At 33.4% G+C, this 27448-nt stretch overlaps 2 protein-coding genes across 3 annotated transcripts in view; one reads left to right on the top strand and one right to left on the bottom strand.

Annotated features, from left to right (window-relative positions):
- LOC140447750 (endoplasmic reticulum transmembrane helix translocase) overlaps nucleotides 1–27448 on the top strand; it is a 153530-nt gene that overhangs the window by 106957 nt on the left and 19125 nt on the right. The window lies entirely within an intron of this gene.
- LOC140447751 (protein mono-ADP-ribosyltransferase PARP12-like) lies at nucleotides 137–26395 on the bottom strand. 2 transcript variants are annotated; one of them, XM_072540586.1, is made up of 3 exons: nucleotides 26159–26395; nucleotides 5171–5847; nucleotides 137–507 (listed from the first exon to the last, which is right to left on the bottom strand). In XM_072540586.1, exons 2-3 carry the CDS (start codon nucleotides 5835–5837, stop codon nucleotides 209–211), a joined length of 966 nt encoding a protein of 321 aa, XP_072396687.1. In that variant the 5' UTR covers nucleotides 5838–5847; nucleotides 26159–26395; the 3' UTR covers nucleotides 137–208. The 2 variants fall into 2 exon arrangements, with proteins under 2 accessions (XP_072396687.1, XP_072396688.1); XM_072540587.1 differs by having other exon boundaries at nucleotides 26277–26386.

Here is a 27448-nt window from a genome sequence, read left to right as displayed (position 1 = left end):
TTTGACTGCATGCCTCTAGGGGCCATATTTCCAAACATGAAAAGGAAATCCTAAAAGGATTTTAGAGGAAAAGGTTTAAATTTCAGGTCATAGTGTGAAAAGTTTTAGAGACCAAACAACGTCCTTATCTACAATCTACGCTATATGAAAAACGTTTATTAAAATCTTACAGACATTTTTGGTACAAAAATACATATAAAAAAAATTGTTAATCAGAGATACTTGGTCGATACTTTTTCTTGTAGTCTATTCCACCAAAATGAATAAGATAAGTTGGATAAAAAGTATTATCGTTGTATTTAACGTATACGTTCTGTTTGTCGTCTGTGCTGGTATCAAAATTATACGGTGGTATCGCCATGTCAGTATTTCCCCTACAGCTGTTACTAATTAAAACTTTAGCTATTATCATCACTTTGTTATATCCCTCGTCACAATAATGTGTTGAAAAGTAAGCAACTGACGCGAAACATACGCCTTGTCCGAATCTGGAACCAACAGCGGTACCTAAAATAACATTTTTATTTAATCCATAAATATTTTCACAATAGAAAAAAGAATGTTTGGAAGCTTAAATGGAAACATGTTTGTTAGCTGAATCTATAGGAGCACTTTTTGGTTATTCAGAAAAATGATCTGAGACTGAGTTCAAAATCTCGTGAACCTGACGTTTTTGGTGACGTCAATCTACGAACGAAATGGTATCATTCAAACCAAAATTAGTCGATCCGGAAAACCACTGAAAGCACATACAGCTCCCGCGGAAATTTCATTTATCTAGTCATTTAAGAAACGAAGAAAATCTGTCTGTATCACAAGATAGAATTGGACCTGTAGATCCTTTACCAAAACAAACTACAATTAGATATGTATCTCTTCCATACATTAAGGACATTGGACAGAAATTAAGTAGAATTTTTTTATCAATTAATAATATCAAAATTGCACATAAAACGGTACTAACAGTTAACAAAGTTTTTTCTAAACTTAAAGACCAATCCGCACTCTTGTCTTTAACGGATGTTGTTTACTGTATACCGTGCGGATCATGTGAACAAGTATACTATGGTCAAACATCAAGATGCCTTAAAGACCGCATTACATCCCACAAGTCAGATAATAGACTGCATCCTGAAAAAAGTGCATTGGGTGAACATGTATTTAAAAATGGGCATCAAATAGATTATAATAACATCAAAGTAGTAGAACAGGAAAGTAACATAAACAAAAAACTTTTTCTTGAAATGGCCTACATTTGCCAAAATAACAATGCAATGAATCATAGAACGGATATTGGTCATCTAAATGAAATGTTCTCCTATTTGTTACTACTAGATAAATGCAATAGTAACACAAACAATAATTTATCAATTGACATTTAAAAGAATTTTGTCAGAATAATGTCATTTATGTATTTAGAATAATTAAGTGTTTTTGGATGTACAGTAATTTTTTTAATTTTTAAACATAAAAATAGGTTTTGTATATTAAAAAAAGATGAGAGACTGTGATAAATTTTATCAACATTATAATACATCTTCGTTGATACAACCTCATTAAGTTTGTAAGTAGTGAATTTTTTAAATTAATTATACCAACGTCAACAATTTATTCATCACATTTGTAGCTCCCTGATGAAGGACATAACCAATGTCCGAAAGCTTGGAATAAAGATTTAAAAGAGTACACGTTTCATTTTTATTGCTGCAAACCCAATATTTATCGTTTACTTTATATATATATATATATATATATATATATATATATATATATATATATATATATATATATATACAACGCAAAAGTCTAAGGATATTTTAATAATTTGACAATACCAATGACAGAAATTTCATGACCATATAAATTTGCTTGTACTATAATTGTTGATACACTCACTTCTTATCAAAAAAAAATTGTTAAACTGATAGCAATACGTGTTTTAGAATGTTTTTTATAAGGGACAAAAAAATCGACATTTTTATGTTTTGTTTATTTTTAATTTTAGTCACACTCACTAATTTTAAATGCCAGAAGGCAGCCAACAATCACAGCACCCGAGCTGGTTAATGAATTACAGCTTGCACATAATGTAATAACAATTAGCAGCAGTACTATGAGGAATCGTCTCCATGAAGCCAATCTTCGTAGTCGGCGACCACTGAGATGTCCACCTCTATCTGGAGGCAATCGCGCTGCAAGATTAACCTGGTGTCAAAAGTTTCAGAATGGGACTGGCAATGACTGGGCCACAGTTTTGTTTAGTGACGAGTCTAGATATGGATTTCATCCAGATTCTTGTCGGACAAGAGTTTGGAGACGACCCGGAAATGGAGAACGATTACTACATCTTCAAGAAGTGTATGCATACAGAGGTGGTACATTAATGGTATGGGGCGGAATCATGATTGACCGAAGAACTGACCTTATTTTCCCACGTGGCTTTCTCACAAGTCGGCAATATTTGGACACTATTCTTGAACCTGTTGTGCGCCCGTTTGCTGCTGCTGTTGGAGAAAATTTTTACTCTATGCATGATAACGCTCGACCACATGTTGCGCATATTGTAAAAAACTTGTTGGATAACGAGGGTATTGATGTATTGCCGTAGCCAGCACAATCACCGGACTTGAATCCCATTGAGCATGTATGGGACACGCTCCAACGAAGAATTACTCCACATACGGGGAATATCTACAATGAGTTTTAATTAAAAGAGCTTTCAATTAAAAGAGAGAACAATGGACACAACTACTTCAAGCAGACATTAACAATGTGATTCGGAGCATGAACAATAGATGTAGAGCTGTGATAAACCAACGCACATGGTGCAAAAAAAAGGCTATAAAAAACTTACCCGAATGTAAGATTCGTGGCATAAACAACAACGTTTAATAACATGATAATACTGAAATTGCAACTAAACTTAAAAATGTTAAGCCTTTTTTTGCACCATTCAAATTGTTACAACATAGTAATTTTCTTTGTAGACCTTGATAAAGGTGGCAAAAAACCACCGAAAGCTTGGATTCAGAATAAATAGTACGCCTTAGCAAAGCTCTATTTGTTATTGACTACCACACCCAAAAAGAAAAAAGTATTTACATATATTTTTTCAAATGGTATATCGATGGAAGGCAACCGTATATACGTATTTCTGACTATTGGTCGTCTTCAGTACGGTGCAGCCAAGTTAGAAAAGAAGCATATTAACTTGAGAAAGGATCACTACAGGAGCAATGCAACCAATTTGTGGCATTAGAGTTAGAAGACCCTGATGGTTTCCAGGGCAACAACTAACACCAACCACGGAGGAAGCTACAGCTACCTGGGGAAAGGAATGCCAAACGTTGAAACGTTTAAAACAAGGAAAAGGATAATGCGAGTGAATAATAAAAGTAAAAAGTAATGGCATGTCTCGCAAAACAGAAAACCAAAAATGGTATATCGATGGAAGGCAACCGTATATACGTATTTCTGACTATTGGTCGTCTTCAGTACGGTTCAAAGTTATTGATCCTTGTGTAGTGATCCTTCCCCAAGTTAATATGCTCCTTTTCTAACTTGGCTGCACCGTACTGAAGACGACCAATAAAGAGAAATACGTATATACGGTTGCCTTCCATCGATATACCATTTTTGGTTTTCTGTTTTGCGAGACATGCCATTACTTTTTACATATATATATATATATATATATATATATATATATATATATATATATATATATATATATATATATATATATTTCGTATTTTTGACATTTTATGGTGGTATGTGAAACATGGGTGATTTGCAATATATTTTTTTGCGTTTTTCCGTTTTTTTGCAATTTATGTTTTTTGACATATTAAACAACAATTTAAACTACAAATTTTGTATTACTTTTTTTAAGTTGAATACAGATAAACAAAATACGTCTATTTATAAAAATATCCCTAGACTTTTGCGTTGTATCTGTTTCTTTTAGGAATATACTTGAATCGTTCCATTGATCCCTATGCTCATTTTCTCATGCGTGTTTACACATTTGAGATCTATAAAATTCTCTATTTTTTTTATATGATTGATGTTCACTTATTCTAACATTTAATGGTCTTGAGGTTTTACCTACATAAAAATGATCGCATTCAGCAGGTATTATATAAATTTGTTCTTTCTTGTTCATTGTTAGGTTTAGTTTTAGATCAAATAGATCTCAATGTGTTTATTGTTTTGAATGTTATTGAAATGTTGAATATATTTCCTATCGAATTTATAATAAAGTCCTCCTAGGAACCCAACTAACGTATGAAAAAGAAGAAAGGTTCTCACTTCGTGATAGACCCGTTACATTAAATCATGTAGGCATAAAAAAATCTGCCGTACCAGAAACATCAAACTCAATATCCAATGATTTCAACATGATAGGGCTACTTGCCACAACTACCAAGAAAACATCCTTTTAACTCAAGAAAATTTAGAGACCGCGTTATTTCATGTAACAAGGATTTTCCTTACTACGAGAAACTATCTCTTTCCACCGGCTTCTATCCTGGGAAACTCTTATGGACTCAGAAAATGACCTGCTACTGGCTTTCTGCAATTGATCTGTCAGCTATCCATCATCATGGTATAATAAACGACAAATCCATCATAGTATATGTTCCACAAGGTGGGTCACAAAACAGACCTCTGCAGACATCCGCACACATATTAAATCTCTATTTCTTTTACATATATGCTCCTATTTCTTAGGTAGTACCTTATCGCTCGCAACTGATAGGAGGACTTCAGCGAAACCCATACGGTACCCCACATAGACCCCCCAACTATCAAATCTCCTAGCCTAGCGAATTAGTCTCTGACATAAAAAGTCTTCAAAAAACGTTTGCCATTACGTTTAACAGGCATAATAGTGTATATTTTGACACCTATTCCCCCTTCACAATCATAACGTCAAACACAAACATAAGACTACGTTCCTTCCATCCTACAACTACACTCTAAAAATACACACACATATGTATATATATATATATATATATATATATATATATATATATATATATATATATATATATTGTACATTTATAATTAACATATTTTGCTAAAACCAGACATAGTTGATAACAGAAAACACAAAGAAAAAGTTAAACTTTTTTAAAGAAACATTCTAAAGATCTTTACGTACCTTTTAATCTCCAGTTAAAATTATTTCGGCAAATATTGTCAATATTTGCTTTCTTAGTTCCGTGGAATAGTAACCTTTCACTGTAACTGATTCCTTTACGGGTATATTCATATTTTTTAAGTCCATATTGTATTAGAAGATACGGATTGTGTACTTTCTCGATGCTATGTAATTTAAAAAAGCTTTTGTTAGATTGAAAAAATATGCTCTTGATACGCTGATATTCCAAGGACTCCTCTCTAAGTGTCTCTAATTGAAATACATCATGAGTCAAATTTATGTAAAAATTGCAGAAGTTATTTAATAGTTGTGTTACGATTTCTGGATCTTCTCGCACTGGTACAAGAGTTGTTCTGTTCGTATTTATCGTAGAATGTTGATTTATGATTTTGGATGAAATTAAATGTCCTCTAGATGGCGCCAGTGTTTTGTTGTTATCTCGTCTAGTCCTTGATGTTTCCCGGTTAGTTTTAGAGCTTGTTGAATCATAACCAGGAGTTCTGGTAGTATTCCGTGTAACAGCATTAGGACGAATTGATGCTCTATCATTAGAGAGATTCAAAGTTGGAGGAGTGGTGATTACAATCGAAGACGGAACAGAACTGCGCGTGGATCGTATTGGCTCATCGTACGTGTTGTCAATATCTCCACAACAACAATTTCCCATTTTTTAAAATCTGAAACAATGTAAATTGCATTAAAAAAATGAAAACATTAAAACTAGGATGCGCTGAACATGTTATATTTTGACAATATTATTTTTTTATTAGTTGCCAACATGTTTATGTCAAGTGGTGGCAAATTCTGACATATAGTAAGTAAAGTAAGGTTCTTAATTGAATCGGTGAAAAGAGAAAGCGGATATGTCAATAACTAGGCATTTTTGACATTTTGACAGAAATCCATTATAAGTATGAAGACGCGCCGTTTTGTATATAAACTCATACTAATAATGGTTTTATGTGTATTAGAAATTATGGTATTGTGGAAAGACCGGATAAGTCCTGGACATGTCCACTTTTTCTACAAAAGCTACAACGCATGTCTATTCGTCCCAATATACATTTGTCATTTTCGTCACTATGGAAGATGTACAAAATGATAATCTCGAATTAAAAATAAAAAAAGGCGAAATCCAGAGTGTTGGAAGGCTGTTATCAATAAAAAAAAGCAAGACAATCTGAACAACAGTATACTGATTATAAAAGTCTACCATTCCAAGCAAAACGACTGGAGAACCATGCAGGTAGGTATGTCGTTATAACCTCAAAATTTCTTAAATATTTAATTCTTATTAGACTTATTACACTGTAGATGTAAGAAGAAATGCTTATTTGCGATTCCTCGTGAATGTAGAGAAGAGATTTTTACAAAATTTTATAAATTAGAAAACAAAAATGCTCAAGACGCTTATCTTCGGTCCCTTATTGAAATATTGACAGTTGTCCGACGGCGTCCTAGACAAAACACTGAAGATAACAAGAGAAAACCACATGAACACTCATTTTCGTACAGAGTAACAAGTACAGGAGTTTATTCTGTTTTGAAAATCTGCGTTTTTAAGTCTGCATGCTATAATGAAACACAGAATAGGTCGGTTGATAGAGCTTTTAGAAAAAGGACAAGTACCTGTTGACATGAGATATAAACAAAAACGAGCTAATACAAAACCTGAAGAAATAGTCAATAGTGTAAATAGTGTCCCAGTTAAATATGGATTTTATAGAGCTGTCTTGGCCGATTTCAATCAGTTACGCTTCGGCAGGCCTCAGATTGAGACCTGCAGCAAATGCGAAGAACTAGATTTAAAACTAAAGTCCCAATTTTGAATGATAATGGGTAGCATTAATGGGTAGTAGTAGAGGGTAGCAATAGCTGAAAAGATGGTTCATGTACGTCGTCAAAAAAGTTTTTTGCTAAAATGAATGAGTTAGAGGCCCTTACCAAAGTGGATCCATCGGTAGAAGAAATATGCATTGACTATATGCAAAATCTATTTCTACCAGTAACACCTATCCAAGATACATTTTACCTAATTCAACTTACAGTCAGTGTGTTTAACGTACACCATCTTAAAACCGGTAAAAGCTACTTCTATGTACTCGTATATCACGAAGGATTGAGCAAAAAGAGCCCCAACGAGGTGTGTTCCTTCATAATGGATTATATTAAAACATAAATATGTATCTGAGGAAATGAAACACTTTCACATTTTCTCTGATGAAGCTGGTCAAAACAAAAACCACACAGTTTTAAGGTCGCCAGAGCCTTAACAGACCTCAGAAGATTTGAAACGGTGAACCAGTACTACCCTATTCGTGGTCACTCGTTCATGCCTTATGACCGTAACTTTGCTGTAGCAAAGAGAATAATAAAAACGGCTGATAGGATTTACACATTAAAAGAGTATGTAGCATTATAAATGCTAGTACTAAAATAAGTTTCACTGTCCATCTGATCGAGAATGATAATAGTATTATCAATAGTATTATCAAAGATTATAAGTCCTGGTGAACTAGATATTACAAAAGAAATGTTTTATCACACGGATCACTAGGTAGACATATTCCCAAAGAACAAAAAGTTTCTTTTTCTATCAGCAAATTCATGCACTTTTCTTTTAATTCTCAGGCAAAAGGTCAAATTGTTGCTCATGAATTTATTGATGGAATTGTTTACCATACATGTGATGTTTCTACACGAACCAAAGTAGAGTCACTACCTGTTAACTTTGCCTATCCTCAAGTCAGAGCTCCGATTAAGAAACAGAAATTAGAACATCTATTGAAATTATCACCCTACTTGGATGAGAACATTCCTGGATGAAAGATATTTTATGATTCCTTATTTCCGTGGCCAACTGCAGAAGGTGAAGATGAATCCGAACAACTTTGATTTATTCTTTGTGATCTTGGTATTTTGTGTTATATTGTTTATATCATAATAAATAATCCTAAAATAATAATGTTTTCTAAAAACCGGATATGTCCAATAAATAAATATTTATTTTCTGTCCTCCGATAGTTGCCTTCATTATTTGCAATTTTTTATCAATATGTATTTATTAGTGATGGATTGCTCTACACAGTGGTAATTAAAATTGTGTTAAATACTGGATAGTTTTCAATAGAGGAAATTTTTTCTTATTTACCGCTAACTTGATTTTTGTGACATGTCAGCTTTCACTTCCCACTGATTCAATTTTAAAGGTGAACGATTCAAGTAAACATAATTGGAAAATGTGGAAGAAATAAAAAAACAACAAGGATGAGTTTTTTTTTCGGATTTTAGGTTGAACTATAGAAGGGGAAGACAAACAATCCGGCATCAAAAATAAAACTGATGACTGCTCTTACGATGAAGAAACTCGACTGCGCAAAACAATAACTGGTTGAATTGTTGAAGATTTAAGAAAAGCTTTCACATGAAAGCCATTTTTTGGTATAAGGACTACATTGTACTTGTAGATATACAATATAGAACTTATACAGGGAATGGCTAGAACATAGATTACATAGAAGGTCACTAAGAAAAGTAGTTTTTTAAACAAATTTCACGTTTCAATGTCGTGTGTCCAAAGTCATGATCGAATATTTCAAGGACACAAACATCATGCCTAGAATGGGCAGGAAAGTTATCGGATCGGAATGCGATTGAAAATATGTGAAATATGGAAGAACTAGATTTCGTTAAGTCTCCATAAAAATATCAAATGACGTTATAATTGGAAAAAACGATTTATCGTGATACCCTAGGAAAATTATAGAAACGATCCAATATCTCGAGAAATACACTTCCAAATAGAAGACTAAACAAACACATTTTAATAATTTTCAAAAGTCTATCGAAAGGCACTAAACACGACGCCGCACTCCCACACCTTGGGGTGGGACGGGGGACAACTTTTAAATCTTAAATGAAAATCCACATTGTTTTATTGCAGATTAGGATTTTGCTTGAAAAAGTAAACAAGTTTTACCTAAATATTTTTTTCGATTCGTCATAGATGGCGCTGTAACACATAAAAACATAATGCAGATCAGAAGTCTGCAAACTAGTTTTTATGTTACTGAATACAGTTTTTTAAGGTTTTGTGGAATCAGAATCGGCATTAAGAAATGGTGTTTCAGATTACAAAGTTGCCACTGTCCACTTCAGGGTAGGTATGATGAGAGGTCGTGTTTGGTGTAATTCCATAGATGTTTGAAAAATATTGAACACATATTTTTGATTTGGAAGTTTATTTCTCGAGATATTAGACCGTTTCAATAATTTTACTTGGGTATAAGGATAAGTAGTTTTTTTTCGATTATAGCGCCATCCATCAATACTGCGAGAAATGTATCAAATAAAAGGGGGTTGCCAATTAAGATTTCAAAGTTGCCCCCTCCCCGCTCTAGGGGGTGTGGCTGAGGGGGTCGTGTTCGGTGTCATTTAATAGATTTTTATAAAATATTGAACATCTGTTCTTCAGTTTTTCGATCCTATTTTCATTTCGCGAAATATTTACCCACATATAAAAAGTTAGATTAAGATATAAACAATAGAAAATATATTTAGCTTACAGTATGAATACACTATTATTTGGATGTGAAAAAACATGTCTATTCCTGTTTTGTGGATTATTAAGTCGTACGCTATGAGTAGCTCATGAAAATTTTTTAAACAAAAAGAACTAGATAAACGAAACATAAAAATTATATAAAATATGTGTCCTAACCAAAGAGCGCACATAATATAAAAATTATGATAATGATTTATTTATTTATCGTATGGCACTTGACACATTTACATTTAAATTTACATATATTTTGTATAAAACATTACATATATGTTTACAAACGAACATCTAACTTATTTATATATTCTATCGACTCTGGAGTCGCCATTAGGAAATCCTCTGACCTGCCTTGATAGGATCTTGTGGGACACTATTCTGTAATGTGACAGATGTTTGGGGTTGTCCGCTGTCACAGAGTGGGGATGGTCGTTTACCCAATTTGTGCATCATGTAACCGCATCTGCCGTGTTGGGTTCTGATTCGGTTCAGCATAGTCCATGTGTTGCGTGATAAGTCAAAACCTGGTGGTTCTTGTGTGATGCAGGGTAAGCTGCTATTTTGTTGTTCCATCCATTCTCGAGTCCAAGTGGTCGTTAAGTTGAACTCATTTTCCACAGCAATCTGTGCTGTTTTTATTGGCGGTCGTCTGGAGCGTAAACGGTTACCGTTGGCATCTATATCTTGATGAATTGGCAGGATCTCGTTACTAAGTATCTTTTTGTACTCACTATTGAGGGAGTGTATGCGCCGTAGTTTGGGTGGTGGAATGTGGCTCAGTACTGGGAGCCATTGCGTAGGGGTGGATTTGATAACACCAGCAATCATTCTCATTGTACTGTTCAATTGAGCATCTACTTTGTGTATATGTGGGCTGTTAAGCCAGGCTGAAGAGCAGTATTCTGCGGTTGAGAAAACATGGCCCAGGGCAGATGATCGCAAGGTGGAAGCCGATGCTCCCCATGTTGTGCCGCACAGCTTCTGGATGATGTTGTTTCTGGATTTAAGTTTTTCCGCTGTTTTTGACAGATGTTCCTTGAAAGATAGGGTTCTGTCAAGAGTCACCCTAAGGTACTTAGGTGTTTTATTGTGAGTGTGGTGTTTTCGAATTGGATGTTCAGTGTTCTTCCTGCAAGCTTGTTATTTAGATGAAAACTGGAAACCTCTGTTTTGGTAGCGTTTGGTTGGAGCCTCCATTTACGGAAATACTTTCCCACTGTGTGTAAGTCTGCCGTAAGGATTTCTTCTGTTTGTTCAAATGACTTACACTTTGTTGCAAGGACCCAGTCGTCGGCATAACCAAACTTCCTTGATCTGGTTTCTGGTATATCAGCGATATACAGGCTAAAGAGAAGAGGAGCTAGGACAGATCCCTGAGGCAGTCCATTCTTAAGTTTTCTTGGAGTGCTGATGTCGGTTCCCATGACTACTTGAATCGTTCGGTCGGCTAGCATGCTGTTGATTATTCGAGCGGTGGATTTACAGGAGATTGTACGGAGGAGCTTGTATGTCATGCCTTCTCTCCAGACTGTATCGTAGGCCGCTGTTAGATCTATGAATGCGGCTGCTGTTTTAACTTTTCTCTGGAACCCTGCCTCAATGAATGTGGTAAGTGAAAGAACCTAATCTGACCTAGTCTGGATGAGTCGTTCTAGTAGCTTGAACGTTGCTGATTGTAGGCCTATTGGTCTGTAGTTCTTAGGGTTGTTATCATTTGGCTTTCCTGGTTTTAATATGGCAATAATCTTTGAGCGTTTGAGTTCCTGTGGTATGGTACCGGTCTTCATAATATCTGTGAAAAAGTGGGCCATCCATTCTCTCACATATTTGCCGCTGTTAATTAAGAATTCGGGATGAATATTGTCAAAACCTGAGGCTTTACCTGGCTTTACATCCTTGAGAGCTATAGTGACTTCTTCGAAAGTGAAAGGGCGAGAGTATTCGGTTTCTGCAGATTGGAATTTTAAAATTTTGAGTTTTCGTTTGACCTTGATTGTGTGTGTGATACTTGATGTTTGAAAATTAAGACTTTCTACAGTTTCCGTCCATTTTTGTTGTCTCGCTGCATCTAGGCTATGGAGCAGTTCATCGGCTAATTCTTGATCGCCGCTTTCAAGGACATTTTGGTACAGTTCTTCGCTGTTATGGGACCAACCAGGAATGTATTCTTTTCGGTAGCCTCTTGGTATATGATTTTTGGCCATGCTTATTACGGCTCCAACGAATCTTTTGTAATTTCTGATGGTAGGGGGTATCCAGCCTAGAGTCTTGTCCAGTTCTGCAGAAAAGCTACCCCAAATGGCTTTCTTTAGATTCCAACGTGGGCGAGGGATGGATGTGATTATAGGAATCTGGGTTCCTGCCTCTAAGATCACTGGGCGGTGTTGGCTGTGTGGGAAGTCGTCCATTACTTTTCGAGAGACTGCTAGAGGTTGCCCGTTTTTATTAGTAGAGACAAAACATAGATCAGGATTGTAGTCCTTCTTCAATGCTGTTGACATGAATGTAGGTCGGTCTTTAGCGTCAAACTTTAGTGATAGGTGTTCGTCCTCCGCCCATTTTACTAGTGCATTCCCATTGCTGTTGCATTGTTTATATTTCCACTGATCATGGTGACTGTTTTAGTCTCCCACGCATATTGACGGGTGCGGATGTGTGTCGATGACTTGAGCTGGCCAGGATATAGCCGGTGGTTTGTAGGTGTTAGTAACGGTGATGCTTCCAATTTTTACAACAACATTGTGAATTTCATCATCAGTACACGTGGAAACAAGGACGGCGTTTTCTATGTTTTGTTTAATGTATGTTGCCGTGCCGTATGATCGATGGTACGTAGCACCCAGTAGTTCGAAGCCAGGTATTTTTCCCCTTTTTCGCAGTTGTTCTTCCGTTTCGCAGTGTGTTTCCTGTAGAGCAACCAGGTCGATGTCGTTATCTATATCATCATTATCATTATTATCATTATCATATCTATATGATGATGATGATAATCTATACAGAATAGTTTAAAACATTCTGACTTAAACATCAACTGTATAAAACTAATCATTACTGCTAACCAAAACACCACTGCAAAATGGCTATAATAAAAAGATTCTTCGGCTATAATAAAGAGGTAGAAAGATGTAGATAGTAATAGATAAAAAAAAAAATTAAATCTTTATTTGCAATATGCAATTTGCGACGACTAAAAATAATTCAACAACTGATTTAAAGATTAAAACAGATGAAACAATCAACAAGTCTGCGTTAGTTAATATTCGAAATGTTTAAAAGAAACCTAAGCCTCTAAATTAAATTCGTATTGAATTACTTTATATGAAACAACTCAGTAATATCCTTGTTTTTGCAAAAATACAATATCTACAATTTATTACTTGCTGCTATTTTAATAAAGAACTAAAAACTGAGTGTATGTTATGTATGTACAGTACGACAAGCCGGAAGTGACTGACTGAGTGACTGGTCATCTGCGAGTAAATAGAACGAATAGAACAGTAACAGAAAGTTTCATGGCAGAAATAGAATAATAGGCTTATACTGTCGTACAAATAAAATGCTCAAATACGCGGTACGCTTGTACTCAAATAAAACGCGGTATGTCAGGATTCTATATGTTTTGACAACTTTTTAATGCAAAACATGTTTCAATGATAGTTGAACTTTATTTAAATATATATATTTTAAAAAAAAATCATGTTTTTATCAAAGATGTAAATAAAAAGTCATATACCGCGTTTTAATTGAGCAGCGGATATACCTATTACTGGATCAGAAATAGTGACGTATCTGCATTTTATTTACAAATAGGATTTTTTACAAGGAAGAATAGTTATTAAAAAAGAAAAATAAACAGCTTATAATAATTGTTTATTATATACGCAAAATACCTACATGTCATAAATGTTCAAAATACAAATAATCGGTATGTTTAAAAAATGAAAAAATAATTAAGTTAAAACCAACTACATATATGCAAACAATTATGTATCTCTCTCGTCGTCAGTACCGACATCATTTGTAAGGTTCGGCAAATTTCCCCAAAACAATTTTCGATTTTCTGGAAACAGAGTACTTAGTTGTTTAAGAATGTTATCTCTTTTTTCTCTCGGTAATCCTCTGGGTTTTTCTAAAGAAGGTATGTTTTTAAGAAGTTCTTTTTGTTCCATCGCTTTATTCATTAGGAAATCCAAAATATAAAACTGTCCAATAAATCTTTTCTTATATTTTAAAATGTATTGGTCACGCTTAGCTACAATCTTGACCATATCTGAAAGGTTTGGTCGGTTTTCTAAATCTCTATTTAATTTAGTTTGCGACGTCATTTCTGGCTGGCAGAGTTTTCCATCCATATTATTATATTACTGGCGTTCCTATGAAATTTCAAAAAGACATATAATGTACTAGTAGTATCTTCTTTCTAACATTTACTAATTCCTTCACGCCAAACAACGGCAAACGGCCTATTATTTTTCGATAGTTTGTCCAGAGGGACAAAAGTTTCATTAGAAGCTATTAACCTTTGTAAAAAAATAACTTTTAAACGTATCCATTCTTTGCAGCATGGTGACTTTGTGCATATCGCAAAAACATTTTGTTTGAGAACGAAATGTAGTTTCTGATTGTTCTCTATAATATAATTGACGTGATTCTTTGGCACGATTTATATGGTTTTTCCAGAAAACACATTTGCTACACGATTCTTGAAAACTTTCATCGTTATGCCCATGAAGTTTAAATGATTCACATAATATGTCGCATTCTTCATGTCCAAGCTTAGTGAACGAGATATTTTTGGCTTTAACTTTTCTCCGGTAAGTCTCATATGAAAAACTATTTCATATACTATATTATCTCGAATTAACGAAATTAATAAAATTCGTTAATCCATTTACCAAATTCAATTCAGTTTTTATTCGAAATAAGTAGGTACCCAAAAAAATCCTTGATTTACTTTTAGCTAACTAAGCGCATATTTATTAGTATAATAAATATTATTCTAGCTGAGCTAAGCGATCGCAATAAACATAGTAAATTTTAAGTACCTGTGATTTTACTTACAGATTTGCATTAAACATATCCTCTTCTAAAGATAGATCTCCATTTTTCTCCAAAGCCATAGATAATATATATTTCGTTCTATCGTGAGTTATCTTTTGAGCAATCAAATCTCAAAAAACAACCGCAAAGAACCACGACTATAAAAACTAACACAAAACACCACAAAATAAGCGCCAAATTGAAAGCAAAATTTAAGAAATCTTAAACGCAATGCAAATACGACTGAACGAATATTAGATTTTTACAACACGAGTCTCGATAAAAACGCGGTAAATGCGCTGTGCTCAATTAAAACGCGGTAAGTACATGATACTCACTATAATAGCACATACCGCTTTTTAGTTGAATACTCTGTAGATGCCGCATTTTAATTAAGCTACTATTGAAATTTAGCACATGTTAATTTTGGTAGTAAATAAAATGATACGGTTTTCAGACATTGCAGAAGCATAAATTCGGTCACAAGGAAGCCATATATAGAAAAAACTCGATTTTAATTTTTTTTTTGCAGATACCGCGTTTTATTTAATTCAGGACGGCAGTATAATTATACTTGTTCCGAATGCGGTGTTGTTACGTCAAAAATTAGTTGTGATGTCAATATTACGAAAACAATGTATATTAAATATTATTATTTTAGACAATATTTATGAAAAGAATTGAAGGAAAACCTTACTTCAAACCAAATAATTGTTATTCTTGGTCACTACATAATCAATCCGCATACAGAACAAAGCATAGGAGATAATCAGTACGGTTTTACAAAAGCAAGACCCACGATAGACGCTATACATACGCTAAAACATGTGATAGAGAAAACATACGAGTACGACGGAGAAACACATATACTTTTCTTAGAATTTAAACAGGCGTTTGACAAACTAAACAGAAGAATTTACCAAGACTTACAAGAGAGTAATATACCAAATAAAATTATAAGAATAATAGAAATGACGATGCAAGGTTCCCAAGCAATAATAGATACCGAAAGAGAAAGAACAGAAATAATAAAAATTAAAAATGGAGTAAGACAAGGAGATGCGCTCTCAACGGTACTATTTATTCTATCATTAGACAAGATAATAAAAAAGCTGTCAAACGCAGGGACTATAAACAAGAATCATCATCATAATCATCATCCAGCCTTCATTTATCACGTCCACTGCTGGACATAGGCCTCCCTTAAACTCCCCCATTCTTTTAAACCCTCATAAACAAGAATGCAGTACAAATAATAAGATATGCGGACGAAATAACCATAGTAGCAACGGATAAAAGGAAATAAAACCTTCCAAGAAATTGAAAACAAAGCCAAAATAAGAGGACTAGAAATAAAGCAAAATAAAACAAAATGCATAAACGTAAGCATGAAAAAGAAGACACAAATGACAGAACTGACAATAGATGCATACAATTTCGAAGAGGTTGAAACATTCAAATATTTGAGAGTACTAGTCAACAGAAGAAATGAAAGTGTAGATATGAAAAGAAGAATTCAAGCGGGAAATACAGTATTCTATAGAAATAAAAAAATATTTAGAGATAAGAAGATAAGCCGAATACACAAAAATGAAAATCTACAAAACGACCATAAGACCAATACTAGTATATGCTGCAGAAACATTTACATTAACAGCAAGAGAAGAAAAGCAATTGAAAGTTTTTGAGAAGAAGATTATGAGAAAAATACTGGGACCAAAGAGGGAAAACGATAAGGATGCAAGACAAAGGATGAATCACGTAATACAAGAATGGATGGGTCAAGAGAACATAGTTAGAGCAATAAAAGCACAAAGAATTAGATGGTATGAACACATAGTGAGAAGAGAGAAGAGCTATAACGGAATGGATACCACCAGGTAAAAAAACCAGATGCATACCTAAACTGAGATGGAGACAACAAGTGGAAGAGCATGGAAATTGAAATATAGAAAGGACAATCAAATAGAGACAAGAATGGTGAAAAGTAGTGGAAACAGCGAAGTCACACCAGAAACTATAAAACCAAACCCAGAATGAGATGATCCCCCACACAAAAAGGGTCTTCAAGTGAAACAGCTTTAGCTTCTTCGGGAGCGTATAGCTTATATATATATATATATATATATATATATATATATATATATATATATTATTGTGATATTTAAAGTCTTGGTGCGCCAAGCAATAATTAGCTAATTAATTTTTTTGATTAATTAAAATTATTTAAATGATATGATTATGACTCTATCACAATTTTTAATTCTTTTATCTCAGGGTTAAATTCGTGCTTCAATATCTATGCTATTACATGTGAAAGGTAAGGTCCAGAGAATACCGGAATAATAAAAAAACATATGATCTAACACTATATATTGAAATAAAAATAATGAAATAATTCACACTCAAAAGTTTTCAATAAACAAATCTCATATAAGGATTCTCAAAATTTTGTTCTCCGTACGTGAACAATCAAAATTAATGGTACAAACAATATTAATTGAAAACTCAAAATCCCTAACTATTCTAACTCTCCTAATCAAAATATTTATATCCTTTCTAAATTACGTGTAAAAATTGTGTTATCAATAAAAGAAAAAAAACTGCAGAAAACAAAAATATCTCTCTCTGATGATGAGTGGTCCAAATCCTTGTTCCTTGTAGACTGTATTATCTCCTCTCAACCGCTCCCTATGTAATCAGCAATCTTACAACAGATTGTTGCAAGTATATCGTCCTTAATGATCTCCTTCAAAAGCAACAATCATTCAAATTATGATAGCCTTTCTCCTCACGATAAACTGAATCTCTCGTTGGCCCGAGTGAAAAATGACTCTTGGAATATCTTCTCTTTACGATAAACTGAATCTCTCGTTGGCCTGAACAGTGACTCTTGGAATATAAGTAGGAAAATATGACTTACAATATTTTGCTGCTTCAGCTTCTGTCAGATACACTAACTCCACAAAAACTCACTAACATTCAACACTACTGCTTGATACTTCTTTGGAACCACCAGAGAACAATCACTGTTCGTCTTACAGACTTGGAAACCAACTGCTCCTCCTTTCTCTCTCCTCAATCTCGCTAAACTTTTTCCTACATACTTATCCCACCTTTTTCAATCTCCGCCAATCAAAACTCGTCACAATTCCCCCATTTTTTCATTTCGATAACAAACAAATTTTTACCTATAATTATAAATTTCCTAAAACTTATTTACAAATAATATTTTTCTATAATTCTTAAAAACTAACAAAAACCTCTTTCTATAATCCCTTCTATTGTCTTTAATCACTGCATTAGTGTATTTTGAAAAACCCCGTTCAATTGTCTTTGGCTTTCACTTAAACTTATGCGGGTCACTCAAGTATAACAAAGAAATAATTTATGTATAGCTTACATTTTGTTTAGTACAGGAAATCCAAGAATTTAATAACTTTCCTTCTTCGAAATGTTTGTTGTTTATTATCCTACTTATCTGAAATATTTTAATGTTTTTGAACTTTGAAATATTTTAATCAACCCAATATTTTTCTCGATTTTACATATCATAACAAATCTCCGCCATTTGATCTGCCGAAAACTCTTTGTTAAATTTTAAAATGACAAAAGTTTTCCAGGATCAAATTATTTCACTATGTTATTAAAATCTATTCATGATATTGATAGATGTCGTGAATGTTACAAATACCCCGTATATTTCCTGTCTCTATGTGCGCTAATTCATAACTATTTACCCCATTTTCCGTATTGACCCTATATGGACCTTCAAATATCGGCATCAATTTAGCACAAATACCATTTTGTAAATTCGACACCCTCAGTGCCTTCACTAAGACTTTATCTCCTTTCTGGAATTTGATCGGCCTTCTTCTTCGGGTTCTCTCTTGTCTTTGGAGATATTTCTCTCCACTTCGTCTCAATCTTCTTTGAACCAACTCGATCACTTCTTCGTATTGTCTGGGGGCGGTGTCTTCCCACGGTCTTGTAGGCATTGTTCCTTTCATTATATATAAAGGCGTCTCTTTGGTAACCGTATTTGGAGCACAATTCAAATAGGTCTCGATCTCAAACACTTTTCTGTCCCAATGTCGATGATGTTCTTCCGCGGCAATTCGTAGAAATTTTGTGACTTCTTGTATAAAACGCTCCGATGGGTTGCTCTGTGGATGACGGATGCTTATAAATTTTGTATCGATGCCTCTCTCTCTTAATTTCCTTTTAAAACGTTCGTTCCTAAAATATGTCGCATTGGCCAATAAAATATTGTCTGGTCTTCCCACCGTTTCTATAAAATTGTCTATCTTCCTAAGTATTTCAATTCCTTTTGTGGTTCTGCATGCGTACAATTTAACATATTTTGAGAAAAGATCCACCATAACTAATATGTGTTTATTCCTTTGAGTTGTTGGTATCAAATCGCTCAACATATCAATAGCAACAATATCCAGTTTCTTCCGAGCTACGACGTTTTTTGTGACGTTTTCATTTTTAAAGTTCCTACTTTTACACTTTTGGCATGTCACACAATTTCGAGTCACCTCTTTGGCTATTGTATAGTCCTGTCGACAAATGTAGTTCTCCCTGAACATAAGCCACACCTTTCTACTTCCAATATGTCCGTTGTCACAATGTAACTTTAAAAAAACTTCTTTTGCCATTTGCTCCGTGATTACATAGAGTTCTTTACCATCGACCCTCTTAAAATATAGGTTATTTTCTTGTTCAGCCCTTTGCTTTTCTCTTTCATTCAATTCTTCCTGATTTTCCCTGATTTTGGCCAAAGAAAATAAGCCTGCTTCTTCTCTCATTATGTTCATGCCTACGTGGAGAGTTTTGTGATCCTCTTTGCGGAATTGTTCATCTCTCGTCAACGCATCAGCCAAAATATTGTCCGTTCCTTTGATATATTTAAATTCAAAATCATATTCTTGGAGTAAAAGAATGCCCCTATGAATTCTATTATTTACCAACCTATTTTTCATTATGTGTACCAACGCTGCATGGTCCGTTTCAATGGTGAATCTTGCCCCAAGTAGGTAAAAACGTAATTTGTTTACACAAAATAACACACTGGCAAACTCTAATTCAGTAACGCTGTATTTTCTCTCATACGTTTTGGTTACACGGGAAACAAAACATATTGGCACCTCTATATCGTCTTGTATCTGTGATAACACCCCTGCAAATTTTTTTATGGAAGCATCGGTCCTGAGAATGAAAGGTTGCTCATATCTTGGGTGGTGCACTCTTACAGCTGTGGAAAACGCTCCTTTTAAATTTTTGAAAGCGATTTCTTGTTCAGTTCCCCATTTCCATCTGACATTTTTCTTAAGTAATGCTATTAGCGGTATTTCTTTTGTACTGATGTCTGGTATCAGCTTTTTGAAATAGTTTACCATTCCTAAAAATCCCCGCAAAGTTTTTAAATTGGTTGGCCTAGGGTAGTTGTTTATGACTTCGATTCTATCTTCTGCAAGACTAATCCCTTTTGTGTCTAATTTGAATCCTAAATACAATACCTCTTTTTGGAAAAACTGACACTTTTGAATATTTAATTTTAATCCGGCTTGATCAAGTTCTTCGAGAACAGTATGAATATGTCGTAGATGGCTTGTTATATCCGGTGAGAAAATTAATAAATCATCTATGTAATGTACAACAAATTCTCCATGCCTATTTAAAATTGTGTGTAATGCGCGAACCAAAGCAGCGCATGCACTTTGTAGTCCAAATGGTACTACCCTAAATCGGTACACCACTCCGTCGATAGAAAAAGCGGTATAATTTCGACACTTTTCTGCCAAAGGTATTAACCAAAAACTGTGTTTCAAATCGATTTTGGAGAAAATGTGTGATCCTGTGATTCGTCCAAAAATGGCTTCTATGTTCAAAGGCGCTTCGTATTGCGCGATTGTGTGCGAATTAATGTTTCTTGCGTCTAAACATAATCGCAAATCACCATTTGATTTTTTTACGCATACTATCGGGTTGATATATGGAGAGTCACATCTTTCGATCACCTTGTCTTTGATCATATTTTCAATTTCCTGTCCGACGCTTTGCCTGTATTTATACGGGATTGGATATGTTTTCGATTTAAAATTTTCTAAGTTTTTAACTTTAAAAGAATGTTCATAATTTTTAGCCACTCGGCTTTCTTCATTAATAAGATCTCCATAATTTTCTAAAATCTTCTCTATTTCCTTCTCCATGTTTTCTCCACATATTATTTTTCTTTCATCCTCAGTTTGTTCACATGTGTTCACTGTCCGTATTACTTCTTCACAAAATTCTGGATTCTCGTCCATAATTGCCATTTCTTCTCTGTCCTCTTCCGTTATTTCTTCTTCTATTTTTTCTTTATCTTTAATTTCTATCTGGTATTCCGAGCACCATGTTTCGGCTCCTTCCATTTTTCTGCTTATAACTTCCTTTTTTTCCTGCTTTCTTTTCGAACTCTTCTTCTTTTTTTTTATTCTCTTTTCCTCTTCGGATTGATTTTTTTCTTGCGCTTTCGATTTATCCTCTACCGTCATATTGATTTCTTTATGTTTTTCTTGTCCATTTATCCTTTCAGAAAATTTTCTCCTATCTGTTTCCTTTTCTTCTTCTATGTTGTCTGGTTCTGCTCTGATTTCCAGTTGATTTTCCGAAAAATTGATGGTGATATGTTTTTCACTCAATTCATCAATTCCCGCTATCATATCATGATTTAGATCTTCGATCACCACACATTGCATAATATAGAATTGGTCTCCCACTCTGATCCTTACTCCTAAACCTTCGTTTACTGTCGTCAATTTTTTATTATTTGCACCCACTAAAGCAACCCTCGGAATCTTATACACAAATCTGTCCATATTTAATTCTTTTACTAGTTTTTTATTGATTAACGAAATTTCCGATCCAGAATCAATCAGAATTTTAATCGCTTTATGTTTTATAAATGCATCTAAAAAAATTAGATTGGAATTAGAATTTTGTTTTTCGTTTCCCGCCAACTGTATAAACTCTCTCGGGTGACAAAATATACCGGAGAGTTTTTTACTTTTGTTTAGTGGATGCCTTATTGAAAATCCTGTCTGGATTCATTGAATACTTCTTCTTCCTCCTTTTCTATTGCTACATGATTCATCTCTCTTCTGTTTTGTCGTTGGAATCTCTGATTATTTCTATCGTCCCTTTGTTCGTTCGTATTCCTATTCGGAGGATTTTGTGCATCTCTATTCCTGTTGTGATTTTCATTTGTTCTATTTTGTGTATCATTCCGGTTATCGTAATTTTGTTGTCTATTGTAATTATTGTAATTTCTCGGCCTATATTCGTTTGTTGATCTGGGATGTCGGTTTCTCTGGTCATAATTTGATGAATACCTTCTTTCCGGTCCATTATATTGGTCATGTTGTCTTCTATTTCTAATTTCTTTTCTTTTCGCTTCTTTTAATTGAAGGAATTGGCACAAACTATCAATATCTTGATAGTTTCTCAAAATCACGTGATCTTCCAACGTTTCCTCAAAATGTCTGCTGATCATTTCTACCAGCTGCTCTGTAGAATATTTGTATTCTAGATATTTTGAATTGTTATATATCTGCAAAGCATATCTTTCTTCAGATATTCCCATTTTTTCGTGATATTTTCCATTCTGTAGCTCTTGGTTGATTTCTCTCTGTTTATTTTTCCCCCAGAAATAGTTGAGAAATTTATTTTCAAAATCTGTCCAATTTTCAAACTCATCTTCCTTGCTTTCATACCATAACGCTGCTCCTTCTTTCAAATGGTTTCTAATTGTTTCTTTGCAATCGTCAAAATATCTAATATGTTGTAATTTGGTTTTCAAATTTTTGACAAACGGTACTGGGTGTGTTTTCCGAATATCCCCGCCAAATTGTATTTTCGCCTCGCTTGTTCCATGGATGATAACTTCTTTCCTGTCTCCCGTCTCTCGTTGTTTTCTGATATCCTCAATTTGTTTTTCTATTTCTTTCTTGTCTTCTTTCATTACATTTTCAAGTTTGCTTTCTAATTCCTCCAAATTATCTTTAATTCTCATTTCTTGTTCTTTCATATCATTTTTAATTTCATTAATCTCTTCTATTTGTTGTATCAGTTCTTTCTTTATCCCCTCAACACATCCTCTAATTTCCTGTTCATAGTTTTCCAGACGCTGCTCTATATTGCTCATTGTTTGTTTTGTTTCCCGTTGGTTTTCTTCCATTGTCTGTTTTGTTTCAATTTGGTTTTTTTCCATTGTTTGTGTCTGTATTTGCATTAGTTGTAATATTTTCTCTATTCCTGATAATTCTTTTTTCTCCTCAACTATTGTAACATTTCCTTCATTATCCGATCCTTCTTCAACAATTGTTTCCTCTTCTCTGTTATCCTCCTTCCTTTCTTGCATTTTGCTTTGACTCCTTGTGGTCGACATGTTGTTTCTTTTCGTTAATGTTTTTGTCCCCGCCAAATGTGAAATTTTACAACACTCTATATGTTTCAGAACACGACAATATTTCTCCCCAAATGTATTAAATTTTCACGACAAATATCAAATATGCAATCAGTAAAATTCAAATAATTCAAAATAAATATCAAATGTACGATTGGTAAAGAAAATAAAATCAAATAATTCAATAGCAGTAAATATCCACTAACTACGATCAATCAATAAATCAAATTTATATTCCCTGGAAAAATTGTCAAAATACTTTCAAATTCAAATTCCCTCAATGTTATATGTTTTTATCTCTGGATCACCTGTACTTATTCCAGATCTCTTTCCCTTCCTTCAAATGTAAAGCTGCGATATTTTCAAGCCCCACGTTTTGGAAGCCAGTTATTGTGATATTTAAAGTCTTGGTGCGCCAAGCAATAATTAGCTAATTAATTTTTTTGATTAATTAAAATTATTTAAATGATATGATTATGACTCTATCACAATTTTTAATTCTTTTATCTCAGGGTTAAATTCGTGCTTCAATATCTATGCTATTACATGTGAAAGGTAAGGTCCAGAGAATACCGGAATAATAAAAAAACATATGATCTAACACTATATATTGAAATAAAAATAATGAAATAATTCACACTCAAAAGTTTTCAATAAACAAATCTCATATAAGGATTCTCAAAATTTTGTTCTCCGTAAGTGAACAATCAAAATTAATGGTACAAACAATATTAATTGAAAACTCAAAATCCCTAACTATTCTAACTCTCCTAATCAAAATATTTATATCCTTTCTAAATTACGTGTAAAAATTGTGTTATCAATAAAAGAAAAAAAACTGCAGAAAACAAAAATATCTCTCTCTGATGATGAGTGGTCCAAATCCTTGTTCCTTGTAGACTGTATTATCTCCTCTCAACCGCTCCCTATGTAATCAGCAATCTTACAACAGATTGTTGCAAGTATATCGTCCTTAATGATCTCCTTCAAAAGCAACAATCATTCAAATTATGATAGCCTTTCTCCTCTCGATAAACTGAATCTCTCGTTGGCCCGAGTGAAAAATGACTCTTGGAATATCTTCTCTTTACGATAAACTGAATCTCTCGTTGGCCTGAACAGTGACTCTTGGAATATAAGTAGGAAAATATGACTTACAATATTTTGCTGCTTCAGCTTCTGTCAGATACACTAACTCCACAAAAACTCACTAACATTCAACACTACTGCTTGCTACTTCTTTGGAACCACCAGAGAACAATCACTGTTCGTCTTACAGACTTGGAAACCAACTGCTCCTCCTTTCTCTCTCCTCAATCTCGCTAAACTTTTTCCTACATACTTATCCCACCTTTTTCAATCTCCACCAATCAAAACTCGTCACAATTCCCCCATTTTTTCATTTCGATAACAAACAAATTTTTACCTATAATTATAAATTTCCTAAAACTTATTTACAAATAATATTTTTCTATAATTCTTAAAAACTAACAAAAACCTCTTTCTATAATCCCTTCTATTGTCTTTAATCACTGCATTAATGTATTTTGAAAAACCCCGTTCAATTGTCTTTGGCTTTCACTTAAACTTATGCGGGTCACTCAAGTATAACAAAGAAATAATTTATGTATAGCTTACATTTTGTTTAGTACAGGAAATCCAAGAATTTAATAACTTTCCTTCTTCGAAATGTTTGTTGTTTATTATCCTACTTATCTGAAATATTTTAATGTTTTTGAACTTTGAAATATTTTAATCAACCCAATATTTTTCTCGATTTTACATATCATAACAAAATATATATATATACATAATCGATTCAAACTATAAATATCTTGATCAGAATCACTGATTGCTGCGTTTGGATGAAGCATTTCATCAGTGTATGCTATATTTCTTTCCCTAAGCCATAGTTGCATATTTGTTTTTTAGATGTAAGTTGTGTGTTTATCCTATTGTTTATTGTGGTATAGCGCATTGTCTAACACTATAATGCTGTTTGGGGGTAAATTTATCATAAGCCACTTCCGGTACTTCTCGAAGTTCATATCGTCTTGATAATCACCGGATTTAGATTGAGATTTCCACATCAAATACGAATCCATTCTCGTTACTAGCAGCAACAATATTTAACCTTTGTGCTTTGGAAACTGGCTTCCACTACTTTCACAGACCGGCTACAGCTGTTATCAATATCACTTTTTCACTTTTGTAGCTACCACGAGTCACGTCTTGGTGGGAAACATGCAGAGACATTCGTCAGCCGGCTCGGCTGTGTGTGAAACTTGTAATTGTTTCAATACTTAAAAGAATCGACGAAAAATGGAAATATAAAATGACATTTTGATTATACACATTTTATGCATATTTGATCTTTTTATGGAGCATATTGCATATATATTTACGATCTTGTGTTAAATTGGCGGTGAAAAAAATCTTAATCCTTTCCTTTTACCGTCGAAATTTCTGGAACTTTTTTGAAAACGATTTCCGGATTGTAAATTAAAACGTCAAAACAAAACAAAGAATTTAATTTTTATTAAAATTTTGATTTAATCCAATTGTAGATATATTTTTGTTAGCTTCTTCATTACGTTAAAAAATATTAATTATCAATATAAAATTGATGCACAAAAAATAAGTTGTTTTTTGATACTTCCATTATCTTGAAATATGTATCATAGATATCTATTATTGATTTTACAAATGTTGACCTTTATAGTTACGGATATTTTTATCAAATATGTAATATTGAACATTATTGAACAAGCTAATTAATTCTCGGTAATCATATATTCGTGTAATCTGGGATTCCCGCAATAATCGTATAAAATATAATATAAACGTAAAAATTAAGTACGTGTTGCTTAATTGGTATAATACGGGAATGTATTTATAGTACATAATAAAAGCTTATCATGCAATAGTTGTAATTTACCTTGTCAAACAAAAATGAAGGATTGTCGAAGCACGTTAACAATGATAAAAATAATAGAAATACCGTCTATATCCTGATAAAATATTCGAACATGATATAAACGAAAATTATTACATACAGATAAAACACTGGTATAGTTTTTGTCACTTTTCGATTACAACTTACAACTTACAACTAAATTAACTTAGGATCGACCGGCTAAAACGACTACGGTTGCGGAATATAGTAATCGTAATCGCCTTTGTTTAAGATTCGAGCTTACCATAAGTAAATAACAAAGTATGTGTTCAGACTAGAGGTGGGTGCTTCGATTGTGTTTTTGTAACGCTGATATATTTTTATTAGATTCTTTAGTAAAAATAATTTTAAAATGTCAAAACTTTTAAAATGACTTTTTTATATATTAACACTTGCAGAGTCGCTACATAGAAAAGAGATTGTGGCAAAAGCATGTGTGGCACATTGTTAGACAGGTATCAGACATCCATATTGTTTTCCATATTAACTCTATTCTTGTGAAAAGGAATCAGTTTATTGAAAGTGTTACACAGCAAAAAATAAACATAACGCCTATATTTTGCTGGTGTCAATTTTCGGCCATGTCAAAAATTACATTAAAACGAAATTTGCAACATAAATAGGAAACTTTATTAAATGTAACGTAAATAAAAATAATCCACCAGGAGAGTTAAATCGGTGATCTTGCTGTGTATTCAATAAAACGGTCTTGATTTTCAACGGCTTGAAAAAAAATTAATATACTTGTTGTAATACTACTTTGTAGCTTTTAAAATAAATTACAAAGTGGTATATATTAAATTTTTTCAAGCACTTCGTTTTATAAAGGGTTGCACTGAAAGGGCTTGAAGATGGTGCTAAACGCATACGAATACAACCTTTAAACAATCATCGATAGATTGCATTAATTTCGGCATCGAAACGCTTCAAGCGAATCGTCATACTAACAGGGTTGCCATATCAATTATTTTGTACAACACTTTGGCAGATTACAATAAGAATGTTATCGGTTTGAATGAATTTTATCTGGCATGCTGAAACTTACAGAATAATAGACACTGTACTATTCCATCTACAAGTAATATATCTATAAAAAACGTATTTAATTTTTAAAAAGCTATTTAGGCGTTTTTAGTTAATTATTTTAGTATTTATAAACAATAGTGTTGCTTGCATAACGTATTAGTGGTAATTTTTATATTAGTATAAGCATTAGTTTTTCTTAAGAAATTCACATTTGTCAACTTGTATTTTAAATCTTGTTTCCCTTAA

The sequence above is a fragment of the Diabrotica undecimpunctata genome, chromosome 8 (genome assembly GCF_040954645.1).
Source record: "Diabrotica undecimpunctata isolate CICGRU chromosome 8, icDiaUnde3, whole genome shotgun sequence".
Lineage (NCBI taxonomy): Eukaryota > Metazoa > Arthropoda > Insecta > Coleoptera > Chrysomelidae > Diabrotica > Diabrotica undecimpunctata.
Note: the sequence above shows the minus strand (reverse complement) of the source record. Positions and strands in the feature narration are given on the sequence as shown.